General features: G+C 47.8%; 1 protein-coding gene across 3 annotated transcripts in view; it reads left to right on the top strand.

Annotated features, from left to right (window-relative positions):
• The first annotated feature begins 417 nt into the window (after positions 1 to 417).
• The window catches only part of CSNK1E (casein kinase 1 epsilon), a 28,769-nt gene continuing 4,754 nt past the window's right edge, over positions 418 to 24,432 (top strand). Inside the window, exons 1-8 of one of the 3 annotated variants that reach the window (XM_075124054.1) lie at positions 418 to 628; positions 3,762 to 3,896; positions 4,652 to 4,801; positions 4,895 to 4,982; positions 13,271 to 13,381; positions 14,217 to 14,365; positions 15,090 to 15,318; positions 23,795 to 23,965. In XM_075124054.1, coding sequence (XP_074980155.1) covers positions 4,907 to 4,982; positions 13,271 to 13,381; positions 14,217 to 14,365; positions 15,090 to 15,318; positions 23,795 to 23,965 — 736 coding nt within the window. In that variant the 5' untranslated portion in view covers positions 418 to 628; positions 3,762 to 3,896; positions 4,652 to 4,801; positions 4,895 to 4,906. The remainder of the gene's footprint in view (positions 629 to 3,761; positions 3,897 to 4,651; positions 4,802 to 4,894; positions 4,983 to 13,270; positions 13,382 to 14,216; positions 14,366 to 15,089; positions 15,319 to 23,794; positions 23,966 to 24,432) is intronic. The other 2 variants (XM_048834020.2, XM_048834011.2) reach the window with 2 other exon arrangements.

Here is a 24,432-nt window from a genome sequence, read left to right as displayed (position 1 = left end):
CCACAGGACCAGGCCCCAGGGAGTCTGTTTTTTCATTACTCTGTGCCTTGTGTAGTCATGTACACCAGCACAAGTGCACAGAGTCTGTAAAATGAGAGCTGTAGCTGAAAAGCGTTAAATGTATCTGGGTGTGTATGTGTGCTACTGTGGATGTTGGTGTGTAGAAAGATGCGCGTGTTTATTTGAGTGTGCGCGTCAGCTGTGTTTGCACATTGGGGTCTACGGTAGGGTGTGTGTGCTCTCGTCTATTTGCGTTGGCGGTGCGCGTGTTACTTCGTGCAGGAGGCTCAGAAACCCAGACACCGCCGGGAAAACGCGGCGTTGCCCCTTTAAATCTCACAGGGCGGGCCCGAGCTTCGCAGGATGACATCAGTGGGTTTGGCCCTGAGACTCAATGGAAACTCAATGAGAGAAGCGAGCACTCAGCGTACACAGGCTGAAGGGGCAGGCGAGAGGGAGGGAGGCGCTCAGCAGGCAGAGCAGAGCGACAAGGAGGGAGCTCCGGGCTTGGAGCCGGGGACAGCCGCGAACACCCTGTCCCAATCCTCCTTCATCCTTCCCATCCCAGCCACCTGCCTTCCTGACAGCCAGCGGAGCAGCAGCCGGACACAGACCCCTTCCAGACAGGGTAAATATTGTCAGCATCTGTATCTATCTTGGGGTGCAAATCCGGGGGGAAAGGCAGCCCCTCTGGCTCTTTGTTTTTGCTGAGAGAGGAGGAGGAGGAGGCTGGGGGAGGGGAGGGAGACAGGGCTGGGGGAATGTGTCACAGGCAAATAAGACAAACTGGAAGAAAGGAGGACAAAAGCGTTTTTACGGAGACAAAGCGAGGGGGGACACCCAACAGAGCCCCCTGCTCCCCACTTTTGCAAGGGCATTTTAGGGGACCTGATCTCCCCCTTTCGGAGCTGTGAAGGGTTTTTTTTGCTCTCTGCGTGTTGAAGTGGCTCTAATTTATTCTCTTTTGTTGGGGTTTTTTGTGTGTGGGGGGTGGGATTAGATCTTTGTATGTTACTAGGCTGTTGTATTTGGGGAAGGGGGCAAGGAAATCTGCTCATTTCTACTTCTCTTAATAACATCTGTCCATAATTTTAAAACATTTTGCCCTGAGTAACTGATACTTCTTCTTCTTGCTTTTCTGGGTGTTATTTATTTTAGGGGTGGCCATAAACTACAGTGGTGGCCCCTGCATTGTATATTTATAAAGTATTATGTCTGACAAACAGGGTGTGTTTTTGAGGTTGGAGGGGGGAATGGTGCTGAGAATCAGCTGGGAAAATAAGTATTTCCTTTTGTGCACTGAAAAGATTCGTGGGGGAGGGAAGGGGGAGAAACTGTTTATCTGGAATTATTTCACCTTCTGAAATGAACATGGCTAGGAATGGATAGAAAATATTACTTTATCATTTTTAATTGGCTGGTGCCTTTAAAAAAAATCCAGTGTTAGAATCTGACTTAATTTAGTATTTTGCTTGTGGAGAACCATGACAAGGAATTTTTCTACCTTGTTTATTTCTTTCTCCCTTTATTATTATTTTATTTTAATGCCTGTATTTGTTGTGTTTTCTTCCATCTCCCTCTTGCTTTTTTTTTTTTGTAACTGTGAAAGGGGGCCAGGGGCCAGAGGGACCTGTATTTATATTTGACATTTTGTATGCAAAGAAAAATGTCATTTTTTCCTATTTAAATTCTATTTTCTCTCTGCCTCTCTCCTTATCCCCCCTCCCTTTTAAGAAAAAGCTATGTAAAGCCTTTATGATCTGTGTACTAGCCAGCTTCTCTTCTTCCCCCCCCCCCCTCAGTTTCCCCTTAATGCCAGATTCAGCCTAGCAGCCTCCATTATGTAGCGGTCAACTCTCACTGTGTGTTTAATATTCTCTGGCCTGTGGTATCCCTGGGTACATTCGGGTCTCCTAGCTGTTCAGGTGGGGTGGGGGTAGTGTCATTTTTATTTATCTGTTTTATTTGTAAATGGTTTGTGTGCTTCCTGATAGCCTGTGCTGACATGTAAGGGGGGGGGGGGAGGGGTCTGCAGCTTGTGTGTGCATATCATGTGTTTACATAATGTCCTGTGTGTGGATGTACATGTGTATTTATATTACATAAATGGGATTGGAACCTATCTGTGGGTATGCAACACTGAGGGGAATATAGTATTTCTAGGGTTGTATAGTGTGCTGTAGGTGTATGTGTGTAATGAGGATATTAATATGTTCTACACATTCACGTAAGTTTTCGTGGGGAAGGGGCTGTGAATTAAATGGAGAACTAAATGGTTGTCCTCTGGACCTTGGGAATATTGCTTTGATTGGAGAGTGCTGGCAGGGTAGAGGGAAAGGGGCAAAGGTGTCTTTTTATGACAGATCTGGAGGCCAGACTACAAAAGAAAGTGGAAACTGTAGGGCGTGTGGGGGTGAGCTAGTAAATCTTCTAACCCCTGGAGCAGTTCCAGGGGGTGAGTGTATGTTTTTGCCCTTGGCATGAGTTCATCCTGCTACCGTCTGTGTACCCATCTGCAGTGTACCCTCCATGTAAGACTCTGTTTCCCATGCTGCAGTGGGGGGGGGGGGGGGGAGGGAAGGGATGCATTTACAGGAGGAAATATCCATCCTTCTTTGCTCTCCCTACACCCTCCCTCCCCCAAGCCCCCGTGGGTGCCTCCATTCTTCCTTCTTGGATTCCCTTTTAGAGACTGTTGACCCTGTTCCTTAGTCAGCACGGGGGTTGTTGCACACTTGTGTGCAATAGACCCTGAACTTTGCCCCTGTCTGTCCAAGGAAGTGAGGAACCACAACCGAGCATGGGCACAAACCGCTGGGCACAGCCTTTGGTGAGCTGGCAGTGTCTGAGCCAGGGACTGGAACCTGGGTCTCCTGCATAGTAGGTGGTGCTCCACACGCTAAGACATGGGGCCCAGCCTCTGCAGTGTTCGTAGGGCCTGCTGACCAGCGCTGGGAACAGAACCTGAGCAGAGCGCTAACCCTTCGTGGCACCAGGCCTGGCCAAGCTCGGCCTCAGTGGATGCTGGGTTCAGCGTGCCACAGTGTCATTAGTGCAGTTTGTGCCTTTGCTCCTATACTGGAGCAGGAGGGTGAGTCAGGTATATGTACCTGTGGTCGTAGTCTCAGAATAGCAGGCAGTGGATAAAACCGAGGCTGGTGTTGTGCCCTTGCGCAGGCAGACCTGCCTCGCAGGTCTGTTCCCAGGGCTGTGCCTATTTCTCATTCAGCAGAAGTTTTCAATAGTAATGGGGCTTTGTAGTCTCTAAGCATAAAGAAGCCCAGGCACCTAGGTAAATATTAGGTAAGAGGACTCCACCTCCTGGTGTTTGTGTGTGGTTTCTAGTGGCTGCACTCTCAGGATTTGTGAAGCCCCCTGAATGCCTTGGTGGGACAACTTTTCCTGTGGGTCAATGCAGCTCATCCATTACTCTTCCTGTAATCCCTTCTCCCGGGGTGGGAGAAACAACTCTGGGTTGGGGTCTATCATGTGCCGAGAACCCCTGTCACTGGCATTATTTTTTGTCTCCGCCAGAGGAGACATTCCCCTCTCGAAGATACTTCCTGTGCATTGTGCCCCAGCAAAGGAAAGTTCCTCTTACCTTGTTCTGAACATCTGACTCATTCCCTCCCTTTCCAAGGTGCCCATCCCCAATACACCCAGCGTCTTGCGTTCTGTACACTAATAATATGGCATTACGTCAACTAACTGTACAGCAGAATCCTCTAAAAGGAGCCACATTCTCTCCTCCCCTCCTTTAGACAGAGCCACATTACTTGAACAGGGGAAAGCTCGAGGTGGTGGCCATCCAGGGTGACATTGCCGGGGAGCCTCCAGAACTCCATTTGGCGAAGGCCTGCGCAAAGAGATGGGTCCTGCAGTGCACCCTAAAGGTGGTAAGGCTCAGGCTGGATCTCTGGTGGGAATGAGTGCCATGGTTGTGGGCCTTCCACCCAGAGCGAAGTATAAGGAAAGTGACTAGGTTGAGTCTGGTGTCCTGCTGTGCATTTATAGAGGTAGCAGGTAAAAGCCTTGTGTTCCTAGACCATGCCAAGGTGGTGAGGGGGAGGAGGGAGCAGTAAAGGACTCCCACTGTGGCGTATTGTAGTGCAGACAGAGGGAGCCAATAGGGCAATGGAGGCTGCAGTCTGTCCTTGAAGTGCACTAAAATAGGAAAGTAATGCATAGATTGACATCATTTTAATGGAACGTTTCCTTTATTTATTTATTTTCCTCCTTCCCCAGCCCCCTGTGGAACAACTTGCTAGTAATAGTGGGTCGGTCTCTCAGAGCTGTACGTTCCAAAGTACACCTGCCACAGGGGTGCTGGTCCCATTCCTTGCTCAGCTTGGACTCCTTGCTATGGGATTCGTACCTAGCCAGCTTGGTCTCTGATGCTGGAGACCAGAACTCTTCCAGGTTCAGGTTACTTTAGGCTGCCATGTGTGAGGCTGGTCCTGGTGCTAATGCTGCTTCTCTGGGGTACCTCTCCACACCATTAAACACTCCAGTGTCGTTCCCTTCCCCCCTCCTCCCTCCCTCCCCCCCCCCCCACATCTCTGAAGAAATGATGGAGCAGGGATTCACTCTGGTTCTCCCACATGGCTGTGCAGATTGCTAAAGTAAATGGGTTTGGGTCTTGTCCCCGCAGCATTCCTGGCTCTGCTGGCCTTGGACAGCCAATGGGCTGGGACAGGAAATGGATCCCCGTTTTCCTACGTGGCAATTCAGGAGACTAAACCCTAGGGCACCAAGCCTGACCCCCTGCAGAACTTGCAGCCCTGGGGAAAGGGACCTGCCAGTAAGCTCCAGATCTCCTGTGCAGTTGCATGTGGGGTACAGATTAAGTTCCTGTTTCTGCTCTGACTCTGCATTTCCTTTGCTTCCTCCCCAGTGCGACTGAACCATGGAGCTCCGAGTGGGGAACAAGTATCGGCTGGGCCGAAAGATTGGCAGTGGCTCCTTTGGAGACATTTACCTGGGTGAGTCTCTCTGTTAGCCCGTCTAGCCATCAAGATGTATCTTCTAAACTCTGTGATGCTCCTTCCCTGCTAATGGGGCAAAGCTGGCTTGTGTGGGGAAGGATTCTGAGGGCGATCCTCAAGGATTATGCTGCGGATACTGGCTGCTTCTCTGGCCTTCCCTGCTACTGGCAGTCTCCTTAAGTGAGGATGCTGAGATGTGCCAAGAGCCAGTTCAGGCCAGGGAGTGGTGAAAGGAACTGGGTCTCTGGCCAGACTGGCTACGAAGTGGGCTGTATCGATCGTGTTTGTCAGACTCCCACCCCATCCCCTTCTCCTCTCACAAGCTTGTGTCTGTTAACCTGTGGGGATTGTTGGTTGTGGGAGCGGTGGTTTGGCGAAGGGATGGTCTGTTATACCAGGACAGAGAGACTGATCTGGTAAAATCTCTTTAGTGGAGGTTTGCTGGCTCCATGTTGAGTAGAAAGATACTTATAACTCCAGTTGCCAGCTGGGGTGTCGGAGCACAGAGCTGTTCAGGGCCACCAGGAAGGCCTCCAGGCGGTGCTATGATTCCTGCTGTTGTCGCTCAGGGATGAAGGCGGGGAGGGGTCCCAAGAAGAAGAGAGACCCTCCAATACTAGCTTACGTCTTGTCTATTCTTCTCCCAAACTCTTATGCTGCCCCCAGTCCACTTCCGTTTTTAGTGGCCCAAACAATAGGGATTTGTTTGCGAGTCTATTCCACAGTTTAATAGAGTCCCTCTGATAAAAAAAAAACTTCTTCAGAACTGCCATAATTTACCCTTTGCTCAGTTTTTCTCTCATTACTTCGAGTTATAGACCCTCTAGAGACCACCCTAAACAATTCCCCTCCCTCTTGATATTTACACCCTTCAGATACTTTGTAAGTGATTATCATGCGCTCCCTTGATTGCCATGTTGCCAGGTAATACATGTTTAGCTCTTTCCAGCTTTCCTCATAAATCAGTCCACCTAGCCACTTGTCGGTATTGTTGCTGTTCTGTGAATTCCTTCCATTTTGTTGACCTGCTGAGATGTCCAGAAACCAGTACAGTATTCTAGATGTGGTCGAGCAAAGGGCTCTCCTCATGAGTGCTCTGTAATGTGATGCCTCTGCATAGAGGGCTTCCTTGGATCTCCTTGGCTTCCCCCCGCACTACCACTACTGTATCACATTGCAAACTCCGCTCTAACTTGCTGTCCACTATTGCCACAGGATCACTCTCAGCTTTACTGCTCCTCCGTTCCTCCTGTTGAATATTGTGTTCAGCTTCTTTTTCCAAGATGAATCTCAGTTTTTATATTCTGCCCATGTTTCCGTTCCCTTTTTATTATTTTCTCTGTCCTCATGGGTGTTTGCAACTCCTCCATGTGTAGTGTCTTGTGAATGTCACGAATGGCTATTTACTGCCTTTGCCCGGGTCTCTAATAAAGATGATGGGTAAAAGCAAAGTAAGATTCCCTGCTGTATCCCCCTGCACACTACCTCCCCCTCAATATATGGCTGTATGTCATTTGTTTGTGGTCCTCTAGTTAGCTGCCAACTCAGGTGACGGTGTTGGTAACCAAGTGAAGCAGGGAACAAGGGGCAATAATACCTTTTGCCTTCAAGCATGTTACACAATCTAAACCTCCCCTTTGCGTTAGGTAAGTACTTCCTGCTGTAGATCAGGAGCGTGTGTGTATGTGGGTGAGGAGATGGCGATACAGAGAGATAATGGTTCTGATCCTTCACTCCCTTGGAGTTCGTGTAGTCACCTGCACCTGTGCAAAGTGAGTGTAAAACATTCTGGAATTGTTGCACGCCCACTTTGCAAGGCGTAAGTGACTAACATAAGAACAGCCATACTGGGTCAGATCAATGGTCCATCTAGCCCAGTATCCTGTCTTCCACCAGTGCCAGATGCTTCAGAGGGAATGAACAGAACAGGGCAATTGAGTGACTTTTGTCCTATCCCCGTTTCTGGCAGTCAGAGGCTTAGGGACACCCAGAGCATGGGGTTGCATCCCTGACCATCTTGGCTAATAGCCATTGATGGTTATTTCCTCCATGAACTAACCTAATTCTTTTGAGCCCCGTTATACTTTGGCCTTCGCAGTATCCCCGGCAACAAGAGCCACAGTTGACACACAGTTGACTGTGTGTTGTGTGAAGTACTTCCCTTTTTTTGTGTTTTGTTTTTTTCAATGTGCTGCCTATTCATTTTGTTGGGTGACTCTTGGTTCTCGTGTTATGTAAAGGGATAAATAACACTTCCCTGTTTACTTTCTTTGCACCTGGGTTCTCAAACTTCATTGTGCCACGACCCCCTTCTGACAACAAAAATTACTACACGCTCCAGAATGGGAGACCGAAGCCTGAGCCCGCCCAAGCCCTGCTGTCCCTGGCCAGGGGGCCAAAGCCAAACCACAAGGGCTTCGGTCCTGGGGATTCAGGGCTGTAACCTGAGACCCGCAGCCCAGGGCTGAAGCGGAAGCCTGAGCCCTGCCACCCAGGGCTGAAGCCCATGGGCTTCGGCCCCAGGCAGTGGGGCTCAGGCTTCGGCCCTGGACCCCAGCAAGTCTAACACCAGCCCTGGCGAACCCCTTAAAATGGGTCCCGTTGGGGTTCCAACCCACAGTTTGAGCACCACTGCTCTACACCATTCATGATTTTATAGACCTCTATAATACCCCCTGAGGTGTCTCTCTTCCAAGATGGACAGTCTCGGTCTTTTTAATCTCTCCACATATGGAAGCTGTTCCATAGTCCTAATCGTTTTTGTTTCCCTTCTCTGAACCTTTTCCATTTTTAATATCTTTTTTGAGACAAGGTGACTAGAACTGCATGCAGTATTCAAGGTGTGGGCATACCATGGATTGAAATATTGATATTATGATACTTTGTCTTATTATCTATCCCTTTCTTAATGGTTCCTAACGTTTTGTTAGGTGTTTTTTTTTTGTTTTTTTTTACTGCTGCTGCACATTGAGCAGATGTGGATAGTTCACTGAAAACAATGACTCCAAGATCTCTGTCCTGAGTGGTAACAGCTAGGCAAGGCAGTGGAGGCTGTGATGCCCTGTCTTGATAGGCAAAAGGGGAATGGTTTTTAAATTGTTTTTCACTCAATCAAGTTGCTTAACACTAAGCAGTGTTAGCTGGCTGTGTTGGAGCCTAGGTGATCCCTCCACTTGGGATCAGGCATGCTGTAGTGTACCCAGGCCCTCCCCTCATGAACGAATATCTCTGTCAGTGCTGTACTAGATTCGCCTAATATTTCTCTTTTGTGGCCTGGAGATAGAGGGAATGAAGTGAAACAAATAAACTTTGTCTTGGTGTGAGATGAGGAGCCTGGGTTTGTACAGCTAAACTCCTGACCTCTCCCCTTTCACCTGACCACACGTGCAGCAGTGTGTTTTCTCCTAAGCAATGGTGCTGTGGGAAATGCACTTCATGGATCATTTTTTGGAAGAGGGGCAATATTTTTTTCCTCTTGCACATACATATATCTTAAACTGAGTGATTTCAAATGATGGTGCCCCCTTCCCCATCTTGAGGACGTGGGGAACAGCACTACATTGGCTGGAGATGGCCCAGACAATCCAGTGGGCCTTAACTATTTTCCATGGTTCTGTAATTCAATGGGTGTGTAAACGTTTCTGCAGAACGTGCAGTTTGCTTTTTAATGGGCTTGGTGAGGAAGTGGTTTTGATTGTATGAGTCAGAAGTGAGATGCATTAGCAGAACTGGGGTTGGGGGGCCCAGGACTGGAATACAGGAGCTATCGCAAGTCAGCAGTGAGATTGTGGTGGTGAAGGGACTGGATTGCTTCAGAGAGGAACCATAGAAAGGAGTATGAGCTGAGGATTGACTGGCAGGCAAAGCATGCTGGGACACTGGTGGTGTGTGCTTGGACAGTTCCTGGTTGCATGCCCCTCCTTCGCATGGAGGGAGTTCCCTTTGTTTCCCAGCCTATTAACTCTCTCTTGCCCTAGCTGACTTCTCCCATCTGTTCAGCGGCCATCCTTTCTTCCCTCCCTAAGCTGGCAAGAAAGAAGGTGGTGGAAGGGGAAGGATGTGGGGAGAGGGAAGAATGTAGCTAATAAACACCATCCTCAATGGGCGTTGTATCTTAGTTCTTTACATCTGTTCCTTCTCTAAAAGGACCCCTTCTGGAGAATGTCTCCTTGTTCTGCAGGTGATGTCTCCCCCCTCCCTACCCAGTTTAAAAAGCTCAAGACAAATGAATTCTGAATTCAGACAGCCCCTACAGCTGAGCGAGACTGGGGGTGGATGTTATGTAGGATTGTGGATAATTCCTAAATCTCTCTGATGGCTGAAGCTAGAAGTCTAAATAGCATTTGTGTCTGAAACACTAGGAGCAACCTCTGGGGAAGGAGTAGAATCAGAGATGTCAGCAGCCTGCAACTTCCACAAGTCTATCAGATAGTAAAAGAGGGTGCATGGTTAATGCACGGAGCAAAGGGCCAGGAACTCCTGAATTCTTCTCCTGAGTCTGTCGCTGACTCCCTCTCTAGCATTGAGCCAGTAATGTAGCCTCTCCATGCCTGTGTCTGGGAAAGGATATGCATCTACTTCAGCAGTGAGGATTATCAGCCAATGCCTACAGAGTGCTATGAAGATGTACAGGGCTCTGAGTGAAAAGCGTTTAATCAGTCATCCTGATCAGTAAAGGATTATTCCCTGCTGCACGTTTTCCAGTGTTTTGTCTAGTTCTAAAATGCCCCAAGCAGTGGTGCTGCTTCTACTTCCCATGGGAGACTGACACCTCTGGAGCAGTCTTTAGAAAACATTGGGCCTGAAGGCCAGGTATGGCCCTCTTGAGATGTTTGCCTATCTGGCATGTCCAGGTTTTGCAGAATCTAAGCTGTCATGGTTTTTTTTTTTTTTTTTAAGTGTCAGCATTAACTTTCATAGTTCGTTGTGTTAGTGGGTGGAGTTGGGAGGGAACAGGGAGTTGCTGCAGGGAATGAAATGGAGAGGAATGAAAGGAAGAGAGTTGAGGTGAAGGCAGAGAGAGACAAATTGGAAATAGCCTTAAGTGTTTTCCCATTGGGTAATAATGAATCTGCCAGGGCTTGTCTACCCTGGCAAGTTTTGTCACCAGAAACTGCCTTTTGGCGACAAAACAGCAAGAGCATACACACTCCAATAGGCTTTTGTCGCGAAAAACGTCCGGCTTTGGCGACACAAACCTTCCACCCCTACGAGAGACTTTTATCTTTTCCCCTCCCTTTATTGTCAACAAAAAGCCAGTGTAGACGCTGCTAATTGTTTTGTCCACAGAGCTGGCTTCTGCCAGTATCCCACAATGCCTGACTGCTCTGCTCAGTGTTTTGATCTCTGCTGCCCTGCTGGGATGTGCCCCTCCCCTTTCAAAGCTGCGGGAAGTATCTGTGTGCTGCTTGGTTTGGGGGACGGACAAAGAGCAAATCATTGGCATGCTCCTGTTCTGCCCGGCACTAGGAACACAGCAGCAGGCAGATGGCTGCTGTGCTGCTTTGCCTTTCCTCAGCACGGAGAGCTCACCGAGCTCCTTGTGATGCTGCTCTTGGCAGCTGAGGGGGCTGTGGGAGAACTGGGAGAGAATCCTCCCAAGGTGCGCAGCGATCAGCTCTTCCTTCCCACAATACCGCACGGTGGGATACATACCCACAGAGCATTGCTCACCCTGTTGATGATGGTGTCCCCAATGTGGACACGGTCTGTCAACAGAGAGAGCAACTGTCAACACCCTTTGGCGATTTTTGTTTTGTCGACTTTTGGGTGTCGACATAAGATTTGTCAACAAAACTTGGTAGCGTAGACAAGCCTTAAGTGACTGAACAAGCAATGACTAATTAAAAGCTGAAGCCTGGTCTACACTAGGAAATTAGGTTGGTATAACTACATCGGTGTGAAACTTCCACACCCTGAGCAATGCAGCTAAACCCACCTAACACCCTAGACAGTGCTAGGTTGATGGGAGAATTCTCGAGTTGACCTATCTACTGCCTCTCAGGGAGGTGGATCACCTACCCCATGGGACGATCCCTCCCATCAGTGTAGGTAATGTCTTCACTGAAGCACTGCAGGGGTACAGATGCACTGCTGCAGTATCTGAAGGGTAGACAAGGCCTTAGTGACTATGCAACAGTTATGCTGTAACCTTGATCTTTGAGCAAACTCCCCACTGAAATTAGTAGGAGGGGTTCCATTGTGAAGTGTAGGGAGTACGTGGTCCTAAATTTACACCTGGCTCACAGACCATAATTTAAACATGGAATTTGTCTGTGTCCAAAAATGACCCTTGGCCGAATGAGTCTCAAGAAGGCCTCTCCTCCGACACCCCCAACCCCAGATATTGAGTACAAATATTTCTTAATTTCATCCTGTTGATCCCATTTCCACTCCCTCAGAGCACCAGAAATAATTCCTCGCTCTCCTTGGTGTTTACAGTCTGCAAATATTTGCAGGCTGTTGTCATGTCCCATTCTCCCTCCCCACCCTGCTTAGTTGTCTCTGACAAGATATGTATTTAGCTCTTTTTAATTGTTCTTCATAAATCTGTCCCTCCTGGCCCCTAATGACATTTGTGTCTCTCACAAATTCCTACCAACTTGTCTGTCTCAGCCCTGATGCTGTAGTGTCTCGGCGACACCTTTCTGCTAACAGGCTGCCTCAAGCTAATTGGTGTTCTCCACAACTGCCCCAAAGGGAATGGACTCTGGAGGCATTTGCTTTATCTTGTGGATCTAGGATGGGAGAGGAAATCAAGTGGTGCTTTTTTCTCTCGACCATTTTCTCCCTACTTGGTCCCAGTTTCGGATGAGGGGTGGCGACGGGTGGATGGATAGATAAAAGGTGCTCTTTCTGTGTCCCTCACCAGGGACTTTGTATTTTCTGAAGCCTGGAGTGGAGGGCAAGAATTAATTTTATCTGCCAAGACTAGCTTTAAGGCCAGAGGTTTGTTTGGGTTGTTTTTTGCTGTGCCCCAACTCAGTATACTATCTTGTCCATGTCTCTTCTATTCCTATGGCTGAATAAATTCCCCCTACCATTCCTTTCCTTCTGACTCCATCTTCTGATTTCAGAGTAGAAGCCATGTTAGTCTGCATCAGCAAAAAAACCCAAAACCAAACAAACAAGGAGTGCTTGTGGCACCTTAGAGACTAACAAATTTATTTGGGCATAAGCTTTTGTGGGCTAAAACCCACTTCATCGGATGCATGCAATGGAAAATACAGTAGGAAGATGTATATACGCGGAGAACACGAAAAAATGGGTGTTGCCATACCAAGTGTAACAAGACTAATCAATTAAGATGGGCTATTATCAGCAGGAGGAAAAAAAACCTTTCGTAGTGATAATCAATGGTTTTGACTGCCAGTCCCCTGTGCAACTGGCAGTTAGTTTGTGTAAATTTTAGTAGTCCCTAATTCCAGTGCAGGGGTGGGTTGGGATTAGAGAGAGGTCTGGGGTGTCATTCTTGTGGCCTATGCACAGATCTTTCAGTTCTTGCCATTGTAGGATGGCAGGAAACAAATGGAACCCCTCCTCTGTTAATATGTGGAAGGGGTGGAATGTCCCTCCTCCCTCTCCCCTTCAGTCCTCCTCCCACAGCCAACAGAAAATCCATCTCAGCTGATGGCCCGGTGTACTCCGCAGCAAGATTCCTGTATTCTGTGGCAGCTAGCCTCAATTCAAAAATACAGCGTTTTTAAAAATTATTTACATCAGAAATATAGAAATACCCTCAATATAGGAGTCCCTGTGTGGTTTATTTTGCTATTGCATTCCTTTTATTTCTTCACACTTATGAAAAAGTCTTTGACATATCCCAAATTGTATTGGTGAACAATAATTACACTGTGGAGTGTGGGGGGGTCACCTGGGCTGATAGGCGGTTTGGAATTGTGGGATATGCACATTAGTTGGATGTTTAACTATTTCAGTGTCGATTGTTTTGTTTTAACCATGTTGACCTACACATTGTCACTGTAGACTTAACCTGCTGATACAGTGAGGCAGTTTGCACTTTTCAGAACTGCTGTTCCAGGCTGTCTGCACTGACTTCCTTTTATTTTGTCACCTCAAGATTTTCTTTGCAAACATAAGAGCTAGACACTCTGTGATTTTTAAAATGAAAGTTTAAACTGTGGCACACAATTCTGTGTCAAAGAGTAGATTCCAGGACAAATTCTGCAGTGGTGGCAGCGTAGAATTTGCATAAAGCTCATCATGGGTGTCTCACTTAATTCCAAGCATGTTTCTAAGCTTTTTGCCCTTTTTTCCTATGCCAGGTGCCAATATTGCCACTGGGGAAGAAGTTGCCATCAAATTGGAATGTGTTAAAACCAAGCATCCCCAGCTCCACATCGAGAGCAAGTTCTACAAGATGATGCAGGGAGGAGGTGAGATCAGCGAGGTTGCCATGCCTAGTGTTTGACATGCATGTCTGGATGGAGGTCTGAGGCTGGGTACTTTAAGGGAACTGCATTATTTGGACTTCTGAGTAACCAGTGAGGTACAATAGAAGCTGTTTTGTGCTGACTTGGTAAATCTAAGTACTGGAATATCCACCAGTGTTTGGAGTTTGTTTGCCCCGTTCTGTTTGCAGCTCACCCTGGTTGAGTGACCTCAGCTGGCTCCCACAGGCAGCACCATCACAGTAGCATAGTCGTGCAAGGATCCACAGAACCAGGTCAATTAAACTTTGGGTCAGAACCCCACGCTATCCAAATTTGAATTTTGGTAGTGAGAGTTTGGTTTATTAAAGAGCAGTTGCAAAGGGTGAGCGAAGAGCATATGAGGGCCTTACCAAAAAAAGCCCTGGAAGATTTGTGTTCAGAAAAGGGGATAAGCTTTAGAAAGAAAGCTACAAATCAAGAACTGAGAGATCTGTTAATGGCCAGTGATCAGGAGGCAGGAGCGCAGCCCTTACCCTTCTGAGGCTACAGAAGATGCAGAAAAATTAGAATGCAAAAGGCAGCAAATAAACTGCAACTTGAGCATGAACAGAAACTAGCAGACATTCGATTGCTGGAAAAGCAAAAAACAGCTGAATTAGAAAGAAAGTAAAAGCAGAAATTGTTCTAGGGTATTTTTGGGAGGAGGGAGAGAAATTATTGCTGGGTACTTCAGTGTTGGATATGCCCTTCTCAGCAAGGAATACTCTGGGAGGTGGGGAATCACTGTGGATGTCTCTTGTCTACCTCTTATTCATGGGGTTGGTCTCTCTTTCCGCAGTGGGTATTCCCTCCATTAAATGGTGTGGGGCAGAGGGTGACTATAATGTGATGGTGATGGAACTCCTGGGACCCAGCCTGGAGGATCTCTTCAATTTCTGCTCCCGCAAGTTCAGTCTCAAGACTGTTCTGCTCCTGGCAGACCAGATGGTGAGTTTCTTCCAAAGGTGTCAGCACCTCAGCTCCATCCCCATACCTTACTTTTGGCTTTTCCTGCCCACTCCACTCAGTAGCAGTTCTGAGCTGCTGTACCCCCGGGCTATTTGTCTGAGTGAAGATGGAGAGGGAGCTCAAGTGGCTTCCAGGGTGTTTGCTCTTGAAGAGGATGGAGAACCAGGCCACCCACTCATAGGAGTTGCCAGACTGGATCAAACCTGAGGTCCATCTAGCTGAGTATCCTGCCTCTGGCAGTGGTCGGCACCAGAAGTCCCAGAGGAAGGTTAAGACCCTCAAATAGGCAGATGTAGGATAATCTATGCCCCTCCCCATCCAGTTAAGTCTCATCCTGGTCTTGAATAGTTAAAGATTGGCTCAATGCCCTGAAGCTTAATATTCCTGCCAAACTCTCTTCCCTTCCCTCCCTGGAGTGTTAATGGCAACTTCCCCTCTGAGGAAGGGGGGGAGCGTTGGTGGGAATGGATGTTTCCAAATTCAGCTGCTTTTCAGTTCCCAGGAGTTGGGGAGAAGAGTCCTTTCTTGGGCAGTGACCCTCATTGCAGAGCACCAGAAAGCTAGCAGTTCAAGCCCACTCCCATGGCTGATACTTGCCAGGCCCATCTGACCATGCTCTCTTTTAAGGGTGAGGGTTGTAACTCATACAATCATAACAAGCTTCTTTCCCACTTCTCCTGCTGTGTTCACCCTCCCGCTCCAGATCAGCCGTATAGAGTACATTCATTCCAAGAACTTTATCCACCGGGATGTGAAGCCAGACAATTTCCTCATGGGGCTTGGCAAAAAGGGCAACCTTGTGTACATAATCGACTTTGGCCTGGCCAAGAAGTACCGAGACGCCCGGACCCACCAGCACATCCCCTACCGGGAAAACAAGAACCTGACTGGCACGGCCCGCTACGCCTCCATCAACACCCACTTGGGAATTGGTGAGCCTGCTGTGGCATGTGCCCATGTCTGTGGGGATTCTGCATGTCTTTTTGTGTGTGCCATGTGCTGTAGGTTGCAATATCGTGGAGGGGCAGCAGGTGCCATAGTGAAGGTTGCATAGTGGTTTCCTTCCTAATCCCTAGATTTCAGTTGCTCATAATTAAGGCTGTGTTTTAGTCACGGGTATTTTTTAGTAAAAGTCATGGACAGGTCACAGGCAGTAAACAAAAATTCACTGCCTGTGACCTGTCCATGACTTGTACTATATACCCCTGACTAAAACTTGGGTGCTTGGGGGGGGCGGGGAACGACACATGGGTGGCCCAGGACCCCTGCTGCTGCTGGTGGAGGGGAGGGGAGGGGGGGCTGTGCAGCCCAGGGCCCCTGCTGGGAAGGCTGGCAGGCTCCCTACCCAGCTCCATGTGGCTCCCGGCATGTCCCTGCAGCCCCTAAGCGGAGGCATGGTCACCGGGGCTCCAGGCACTGCCCCCTCCCGAGTACTTGCTCAACAGCTCCCATTGGCCAAGAACTGCAGCCAGTGGGAGCTGCGGGGGCAGTACCTGCGGGCAGAAACAGCGCACTGAGCCTCCACCTAGGAGCCAACGGGATGTTGCCGCTTCCAGGGAGAACCTGCTGAGGTAAGCGCAGCCCAGCACCCTCACCCCTTTCCGCACCCCCCCCCAACCCCCTGTTTCAGCCCAAACTCCTGCTGGTGGTGGTGGTAGAGGGGCGTGGTGGCGCAAGACCTTCCCAGCAGCGATTGGTGCGGCTGGCCCCAGGGGGCTGCTCAGGCTGCACTGGCTGATGCAGAAATCACAGAGGTCCCGGAAAGTCATGGAACCTGTGACTTCTGTGACCTCCATGACAGACTTGCAGCCTTAGGCATAACTTTGTCAGTCAATAGCAGAGTGAAATTGACATGATTCTCTGACAGTTTCACAGCTGCCCATGGAATTCTGAATACCCAATAAAAATGATCAGACTCTTGTTTAACTATGCTGCTGCTGCTGCTTGGCAAAGCTGTGAGCAACAGAAGCATTGAAGCACTTGCATGAGAGGAAAGTGATCAGGAACAGCCAGCATGGATTCACCAAGGGAAGGTCATGCCTGACTAATCTAATCGCCTTCTATGATGAGATTACTGGTTCTGTGGATGAAGGGAAAGCAGTGGATGTATTGTTTCTTGACTTTAGCAAAGCTTTTGACACGGTCTCCCACAGTATTCTTGTCAGCAAGTTAAGGAAGTATGGGCTGGATGAATGCACTACAAGGTGGGTAGAAAGCTGGCTAGATTGTCGGGCTCAACGGGTAGTGATCAATGGCTCCATGTCTAGTTGGCAGCCGGTATCAAGTGGTGTGCCCCAAGGGTCGGTCCTGGGGCCGGTTTTGTTCAATATCTTCATAAATGATCTGGAGGATGGTGTGGATTGCACTCTCAGCAAATTTGCGGATGATACTAAACTGGGAGGAGTGGTAGATACGCTGGAGGGGAGGGATAGGATACAGAGGGACCTAGACAAATTGGAGGATTGGGCCAAAAGAAATCTGATGAGGTTCAATAAGGATAAGTGCAGGGTCCTGCACTTAGGACGGAAGAACCCAATGCACAGCTACAGACTAGGGACCGAATGGCTAGGCAGCAGTTCTGTGGAAAAGGACCTAGGGGTGACAGTGGACGAGAAGCTGGATATGAGTCAGCAGTGTGCCCTTGTTGCCAAGAAGGCCAATGGCATTTTGGGATGTATAAGTAGGGGCATAGCGAGCAGATCGAGGGACGTGATCGTTCCCCTCTATTCGACATTGGTGAGGCCTCATCTGGAGTACTGTGTCCAGTTTTGGGCCCCACACTTCAAGAAGGATGTGGATAAATTGGAGAGAGTCCAGCGAAGGGCAACAAAAATGATTAGGGGTCTGGAACATATGAGTTATGAGGAGAGGCTGAGGGAGCTGGGATTGTTTAGCCTGCAGAAGAGAAGAATGAGGGGGGATTTGATAGCTGTTTTCAACTACCTGAAAGGGGGTTCCAAAGAGGATGGCTCTAGACTGTTCTCAATGGTATCAGATGACAGAACGAGGAGTAATGGTCTCAAGTTACAGTGGGGGAGGTTTAGATTGGATATTAGGAAAAACTTTTTCACTATGAGGGTGGTGAAACACTGGAATGCGTTACCTAGGGAGGTGGTAGAATCTCCTTCCTTAGAGGTTTTTAAGGTCAGGCTTGACAAAGCCCTGGCTGGGATGATTTAACTGGGAATTGGTCCTGCTTTGAGCAGGGGGTTGGACTAGATGACCTTCTGGGGTCCCTTCCAACCCTTATATTCTATGATTCTATGATTCTATGATCTGTCCGCAGGCTCGGGAAGGCAGCTGTTGGCTACATTTGATTCACATTTGGAAGGTTTTCTCCAGTTTTTTATGAGCTAAGAACTTAAATCCTCCAGAAACTGAAGGCTTGGGCCCCCAAAGTCATCGGGGAAAGCTTTCCCCTCTCCACTGGCACTGATTTTCTAGAAGCCATAGAGTCTGGACCTATTCTGCAGAAATAGAGGAGGTTCTGATTGCTTTCATCTTTAATAATATGTAGCTGCAGCCTTTGAAGGCTATGTATCAAAACAGAGAGCATTGCCATAGCTGGGAGTATGAAGGTCTCTCCTGGCTTCCGCTCCATATTAAAAATATAGCCAGCCTGGTAGAACCCTATGGACCATATTTTGGCCACGTGTGTGTGCGCGTGTGTGTGATATAATTTCAGTGTGCTGCTTACTCAGGGTTCCCACAACCAGGGTAACTGCCACACTGGGATTACTTCATGTGTGCTTCACCTACTGTGTCTGTCAGGGACTGGGTTTTTGGGCTGCTCTGTCAGACTTGAGTGAATGTGGGACTAATATGTCTGTTTTGCTTATTTAATTTTCCACCATGGTCTTAAATCTTTAGCCTTTGATTCTTGAGTCTGGCTTGCCTATCCTGCTGAATGTTTAGATCTTGTTTGCTCTTCAAAGGGCAGATTGCATATGCTATAAACTTGTAACTCTCACACAGCACTCTGCACAAAATGTTGAAGCTGAAAACATTAATCCTTGCAACAACTCCCAGAATCACTGTCCATTTTACAAGTGGAGTTGCAGAGAGGGTAAGTGACATGCCCAAGGCTGCCTGGGAAGTTGGTGTCAGAACAACAATCAAAACTCTGCACTTCCTGGCTCCCAGTGCTGTGCCCAGTCCATGAGACCTCTCCACTGGACAACTGACATATGTTTCTGAGTTAACAGTATTGACAGGGGTTCACTCTGAAATTTGACTGTTTCGGTTACTAAATACTTGGTCTTACCATTGCCTTCATGTAGTTGAGAGGCAAGGGAGGAACCCTTGAGTGGGATAGCAATCAAATGAGAGCCTTATATTTGACTCTGCAAGCTAAGGATCATACATTCCAGTGTATGGAGTGCTTTTTTTTTTTTTTTTCCTTCCCTTCCCAGAGACTAGGGGTGAAAACGTGGGTGGCGAGATCTGGGAGGTTTTCCACGGTTACCAGGGGAGTCGTTTGACTATGTGGCCCTTGGCTCATACATTCCAATCAATTTTCACATGCTCTGGGGATGAGAATCCCCTGTGCCCGTCAGAGCGTGTAACGTCTGAAATAGACACCCAGGGTGCCCAGGAGACAGACACAGAAGGGGCCTAGCATATTCTGTCTGAATAGTGAGTATGGGAAGCATGAGAGTAATAACTCTCCCCGCCACCACCCTAAATTCCTTTTATAGATGACATCAGACTGGGCCCTGTTTTTCTGCTGGTTCTGTCCCTGGCACTATTTCCAGCTTCATGCACTATTAAAGACACTAGTTCTGGGCTGTGCAACCTCAGAGTTCACAAAATCTGATACAAATTTGTAATCAGAACATAATTTGGTGAGGAATGAACAGGGGTTGGGGGAGTCTGGCTCCCTTCCCAAGGATTATCCCAGTCACAAACGCATGGAAATAGCATAGCTTTTGGAAGGGTCAGGTGAGTAGCAGTGTGCTGGGAATTGGGGAGCCTCTGTGGCTGCAGGGAAGCAGGTCAGCTCATGAATCTTATCTGCTGCAAGTCCTAAATAGCCTCCCTTTGCTCAGGCACTTGGTCTCCCTGCTGTCAATTCCTGACCCAGCCTTTGTCTGGGCACCATCTCGGGGAGGGAAGGAGTGACTAGGAGCCTGTGTCTGTGCGGGGGAGGGAATTGGCATGGAAGTAGGATAGCAATCTTAGAAATGGGAACGGAAAGAATATTTCATTCCAAGGTACAGATTGGCTTTGGGGGCTTTCTGGAGGTGTGGGGAAGAGGTTATTTTGTAGAGAGGAAGAGGATCAGTAGGTTGGAGAGTGTGTGGATGCTGTTCCAGGTGTCCAAGGGAAGACTGAGGAGCTGAAGATGAGTAAAACACAGAGAGGAAGTGTGATGTAGTAGGCTAAACACAGGACTGGGAACCAGGAACTCCTGAGTTATGATGCGAGCTCTGACACTGATTCCCTCTGAGACCATGAGTAAATCTTTCTCTTCCACTGCTTCCTGCCTGTAAAACGGAGATGTGATTTTTTTTCTACCTCTCAGGAATCTTGTGAGGCTGAAGTGACTATTGTAAACACTAAAAGTGTGCCTGCTAAGAAATGTTCCTGAGTGTGTGTAGAATCATAGACTATCAGGGTTGGAAGGGACCTCAGGAGGTATCTAGTCCAACCCCCTACTCAAAGCAGGACCAAGCCCCAATTTTTGCCCCAGTTCCCTAAATGGCCCCCTCAAGGATTGAACTCACAACCCTGGGTTTAGCAGGCCAATGCTCAAACCACTGAGCTATCCCTCCCCCCGTGTCCTCAGTTGGCTAGGATGAATGAGGATATTGCGAAGGTTGAAGCTGTCTTATATTGTCAGATTGATGTACTGTTCAATCTTATTTATATTTTATTTGTTCTTTTAATATATATTCCCAGGCAGAAACTGTTAACGTTGAGAGTACTTGTCAGTTTAGGGTGATATACATTATAGGGCTGTTGTAATTATCCCACAACCAAGAGTTATAAACCCAGGAAGCTCACAGTTAAGTTACACTTAAAAGAAATCTAAACATGTTAAGTTACTGAAATGCGGTCAGGGCACCAAAACAACCTTAGGGCTGCCCTGTCAGCCTCTTCAAACTTCCCATGGAATTAAAACTCACCAAAATGTTGTGCACAGGCTTTAAAGTGATACAGGTGTACTTTTAAGGATTAATGGTCACTTCCCCATTGTTCTTCATAACTGAAAATTTGTTCTTCTGCCCTCTGGTGACACCACGCAAAAAATAATCCCACCATTATGATTACGGTGGTTTTAGTGTTTATGGATCCAAATTAAATTAAACTGTGTTTTAAAGACAAATCAGACTTTTTTTCATATTGCCCTCCGTCCACTTCTCCTAATCATGGTGCCCCTTCAGGGCAGGGTTAAGGGGGCAGAGGATGCATTGGTATAATAGATACTAGAGGTTTGCACACTTCCTTGCTTTGAAAGGCCTAGCTCATTGCACTCACCGGGGGCTCCTTACCACTCTCTCCCATCCTCCTATATAGACTCCCTGCCCCTTCTTCTTATGCCAGGGTTTTATATATTCCATTCTCTGCCCCCATGCCAGGGGCTCTGTGAACCCTCATTTATTTCCTCCCCATTACTATTTAAGTAATTCAGGAGGTCAACATTTTAAATTGTACGGGCATAGCCAAGACTGTGCGTTGGTGGGAGGAGGTACCAATATCCTGGAAGATGTTTTAATGGCAGCCATCAATCTGTTGGAGCTATAGACCTTTTCAGAGGTGGTTGAAGCTGCTGGCTCTTCTAACCATGTGCCAGGGTCTCCATCAATGTTCCCTCTAATTTCTGACAGGCTGTGTGTGCAAAAAATTTCTTCTGTGCAGATTTTTGTGCATGCGGTGTTTCACCGTGTGCACTGGGTTAAGGATTTGGGGGAGGGATAGCTCAGTGGTTTGAGCATTGGCCTGCTATACCCAGGGTGGTGAGTTCAATCCTTGAGGGGGCCATTTAGGGATCAGGGCAAAAATTGGGGATTGGCCCTGCTTTGAGCAGGGGGTTGGACTAGATGACCTCCTGAGGTCCCTTCCAACCCTGATATTCTATGATCTGTGTGTGCGCACGCACAGCTTAGAGGGAACAGTGGTCTCCATGTGTCCTCCATTTCTCCCTTTTGGGTTTTTTTTGATTTTTACACACACCAAAACCAACAAGATTGCATCCAGTGATGCTTAGAACATTCCCTGAAATTTTGGACTTGAACGCTGCATCTGAACAAAAGTTAAATGCCATCAAGCGGTGCGTGGGCCTCACTTCACATGGCCAATTTAAAAATAATGTAGCTTTGTTGTTGTTGTTTTTTTCTCTTAATGTGAAAGTTGCAAAGTCAGGCACTCAAAAGTTGAGAATTTCCGGTATTAAGATTACCTGTGCAACCTTAATTCAGTCCTTGGTATGTCCGCATTAGTATATGATCGTATAATTAGAGACTGTATTATAGTTTTTCCTGAGGACACCACCGCCCCCCTCAGTGCACAGGATAGATCTGTTCTGAGGAGGAATCAGAATTGTAGGGAAGGAGGCTTGGTCAGTAGTTCACCTGCTTAATTTGTTGCTGAAGTTGGAAGGCGTGCAGTGAACTAAGCTGGGGATTTCAGGAAGAGAGGATGGAATCATGTGCTAGACAGTTGAATGCCACCCTGGGAAAATTAGTTCTGCCTCTGACCCACAGTTTCTATGAAATACTGGGCAAGTGATTGTTAAACCAAATTTTTCACAGGTGGTCACGTATTGTGTGTTTCTCATTTTCTGAGTGCCCAACCAAAGATAGCTGAGGCCTGATTTCACTTGTAGCTGTGAGCACTCTGCACTCCTGCAAATCAATGGGAGCTGTGTTTTGAACATATAAGGCATGAAGTACTCTGAAAAAGTTTTGGGCCTTACTCTTTCTCCGCCTCAGTTTCCCACACACACAAAAATAGGCATAATACCATCTAATCTCTCAGGAGTGTTTTTGAAGATAAATGCATTTATGTTTGCGAAATACTCAGATACCATGGAGAGAACACCATAGAAATGCATATAAGGAAACAAATAACTTTGTAAGGTTTGAATGCTGTGTAAGTAAGCCAGTAAGGCCTGGGCTGCATGTTAAATGTAGAGGATCAAAAATAAACATTGAATTGGGCAGGGGCCCTGTGCAAAAAGCAGTATGTGATCATGTCATTAAAGATGGTCTGCTAAGGCATACTCAAAGAGGACCAAATTAAAGTTGTACAGGCAACCTTAATTCTGATATTTCTTAATGCCTGAGAGCTTGATTTTGCAACCTTAATGTTCTTCTATTTTAGATCTTTTTTAACATGGTGTTTTGTTTTAAACAAATTGAAAAACCAGGAATTCCATCCATGTTACCATATTGACACCCAGCTTGGCTCATCAGCAGGGTTTAGATCCACAACCCGGACCTCCACCACTTGAACTCTCAGAGTAAATGGTAGCAGTAGTAGGTTCTTATCCTCTGTGCGGACCACCCACTAGTGGGGGATGAGAGACACCCTGCCAGTGAGTTTCACAGCTACTTCCCAACAGCAGAGAAATGTAGAGTCTGAGGGTTCCAGGGTTCTGTTGCGGGTACTGTGGGGGCGTGTGCGTCAGTGATTACAGACCCTTCTGTTCCTAGCCTGACTCTGTTCCCTGTGTCCCTCTCCACCCACCCCTCCATTCCTCACCTCGCCACGTTCTAGTTGGCCCACTTTTGCCTTCTCTTCCTCATTGCTCTCGCTGCTGACAGCCAGGCATCGAGAGCCTAGGAGAGGTGGTCTCCCCACTTTCAGTTCCTGTGCCTGATGCCACAGTGGTCCCCAGCTGCCGAGAGGAGCCATCGAAGGGAAAGTCCTGTTCCACTCCAGCAGCCCAGGGTTAGGAACCTGCTCAGTGCAGAGAATCTTCTGAGAATTTAGCTGCCAAACTCTACCAGGTCTCTACTGAGAATGTGTGAACTGCAGTTATTCAGAGGCTTATAACATGGAAAACTTGGGCAAATTGTCATGGGATGGCAAGAGGCACATCCTTGACACCAGGGTGAACCTCCCCCGCCAATACCAAATTTCAGGTCCCTGCTCTGAATTATGGAGGCTTCTCAGAAAAAGTGCTTGGAAGGTGGTTTTGCTCTTGTTTTAAAAAAATACATAATGTGGTGGTTTGCCCTAAGCTCCTTCTCTGAAGTGACTGAACCATTTTGGTTAAACTTTCCACAGAAAATTGAGCCTGAAGCAGGTGGGCAATTGGTTGTGTATTGGAAGCGAAAAGGAGGTGGTCTGTTGTTTCCTATTACTTGCCTCTGACCACAGGGACTAATTAAGCAACTCCAGGCACATCTCACTTCCCTGCCCATGTGTAACTCTCTTCTCCTTCTCCTCCTCCTCCTTCAGAACAAAGTCGCCGTGATGACCTGGAGAGCTTGGGCTACGTGCTCATGTACTTCAACCTGGGTTCGCTGCCCTGGCAGGGCCTCAAGGCTGCCACCAAGCGCCAAAAGTATGAGCGTATCAGTGAGAAGAAGATGTCAACACCCATTGAGGTGCTCTGCAAAGGGTACCCTTGTAAGTGCTGTGCGCTCCTGATGGGTACCTTCATAATACACCTGTGCATGTATGCTCCCCATCTCCTGCTGGAACCCTACAGAATCTGACCCCCTATAGCAGCGGGAGGCCTGGCACATGTCACTGCAGTACAGGGGGTGGCGGGGAAGGAACCCGGCGCATTGCTAATGGTAACAATTAGAAGGGATGAGAGAACTGTGGCACTGCAGTCCTGGCACAGAAATCCCTAGGGAGCTGGGTTTGGGTGGTCTTGGTATTTTTGAGGTGGCCCAGTTTAGAGGCAGGCTGCGATGAGAAGAAGGTTCGGGGCTCATGCTGTTGATGTCTAGTGACACTGAGGTGTTTGGATCTGTGGGGGATACTGATGCCAGTGTGCAGCCCGTGCTGCTCTGGACTGCTGTGGCCACTTTTTCCCCACATGGGACCTGCTTCCCAAATTTCCGTTCTGCCTATTTTGTTCTCCCCTC

Source organism: Caretta caretta, chromosome 1 (assembly GCF_965140235.1).
Source record: "Caretta caretta isolate rCarCar2 chromosome 1, rCarCar1.hap1, whole genome shotgun sequence".
NCBI classification, from domain to species: Eukaryota; Metazoa; Chordata; order Testudines; family Cheloniidae; genus Caretta; species Caretta caretta.
This window is presented reverse-complemented; position numbering and strand designations above follow the sequence as displayed.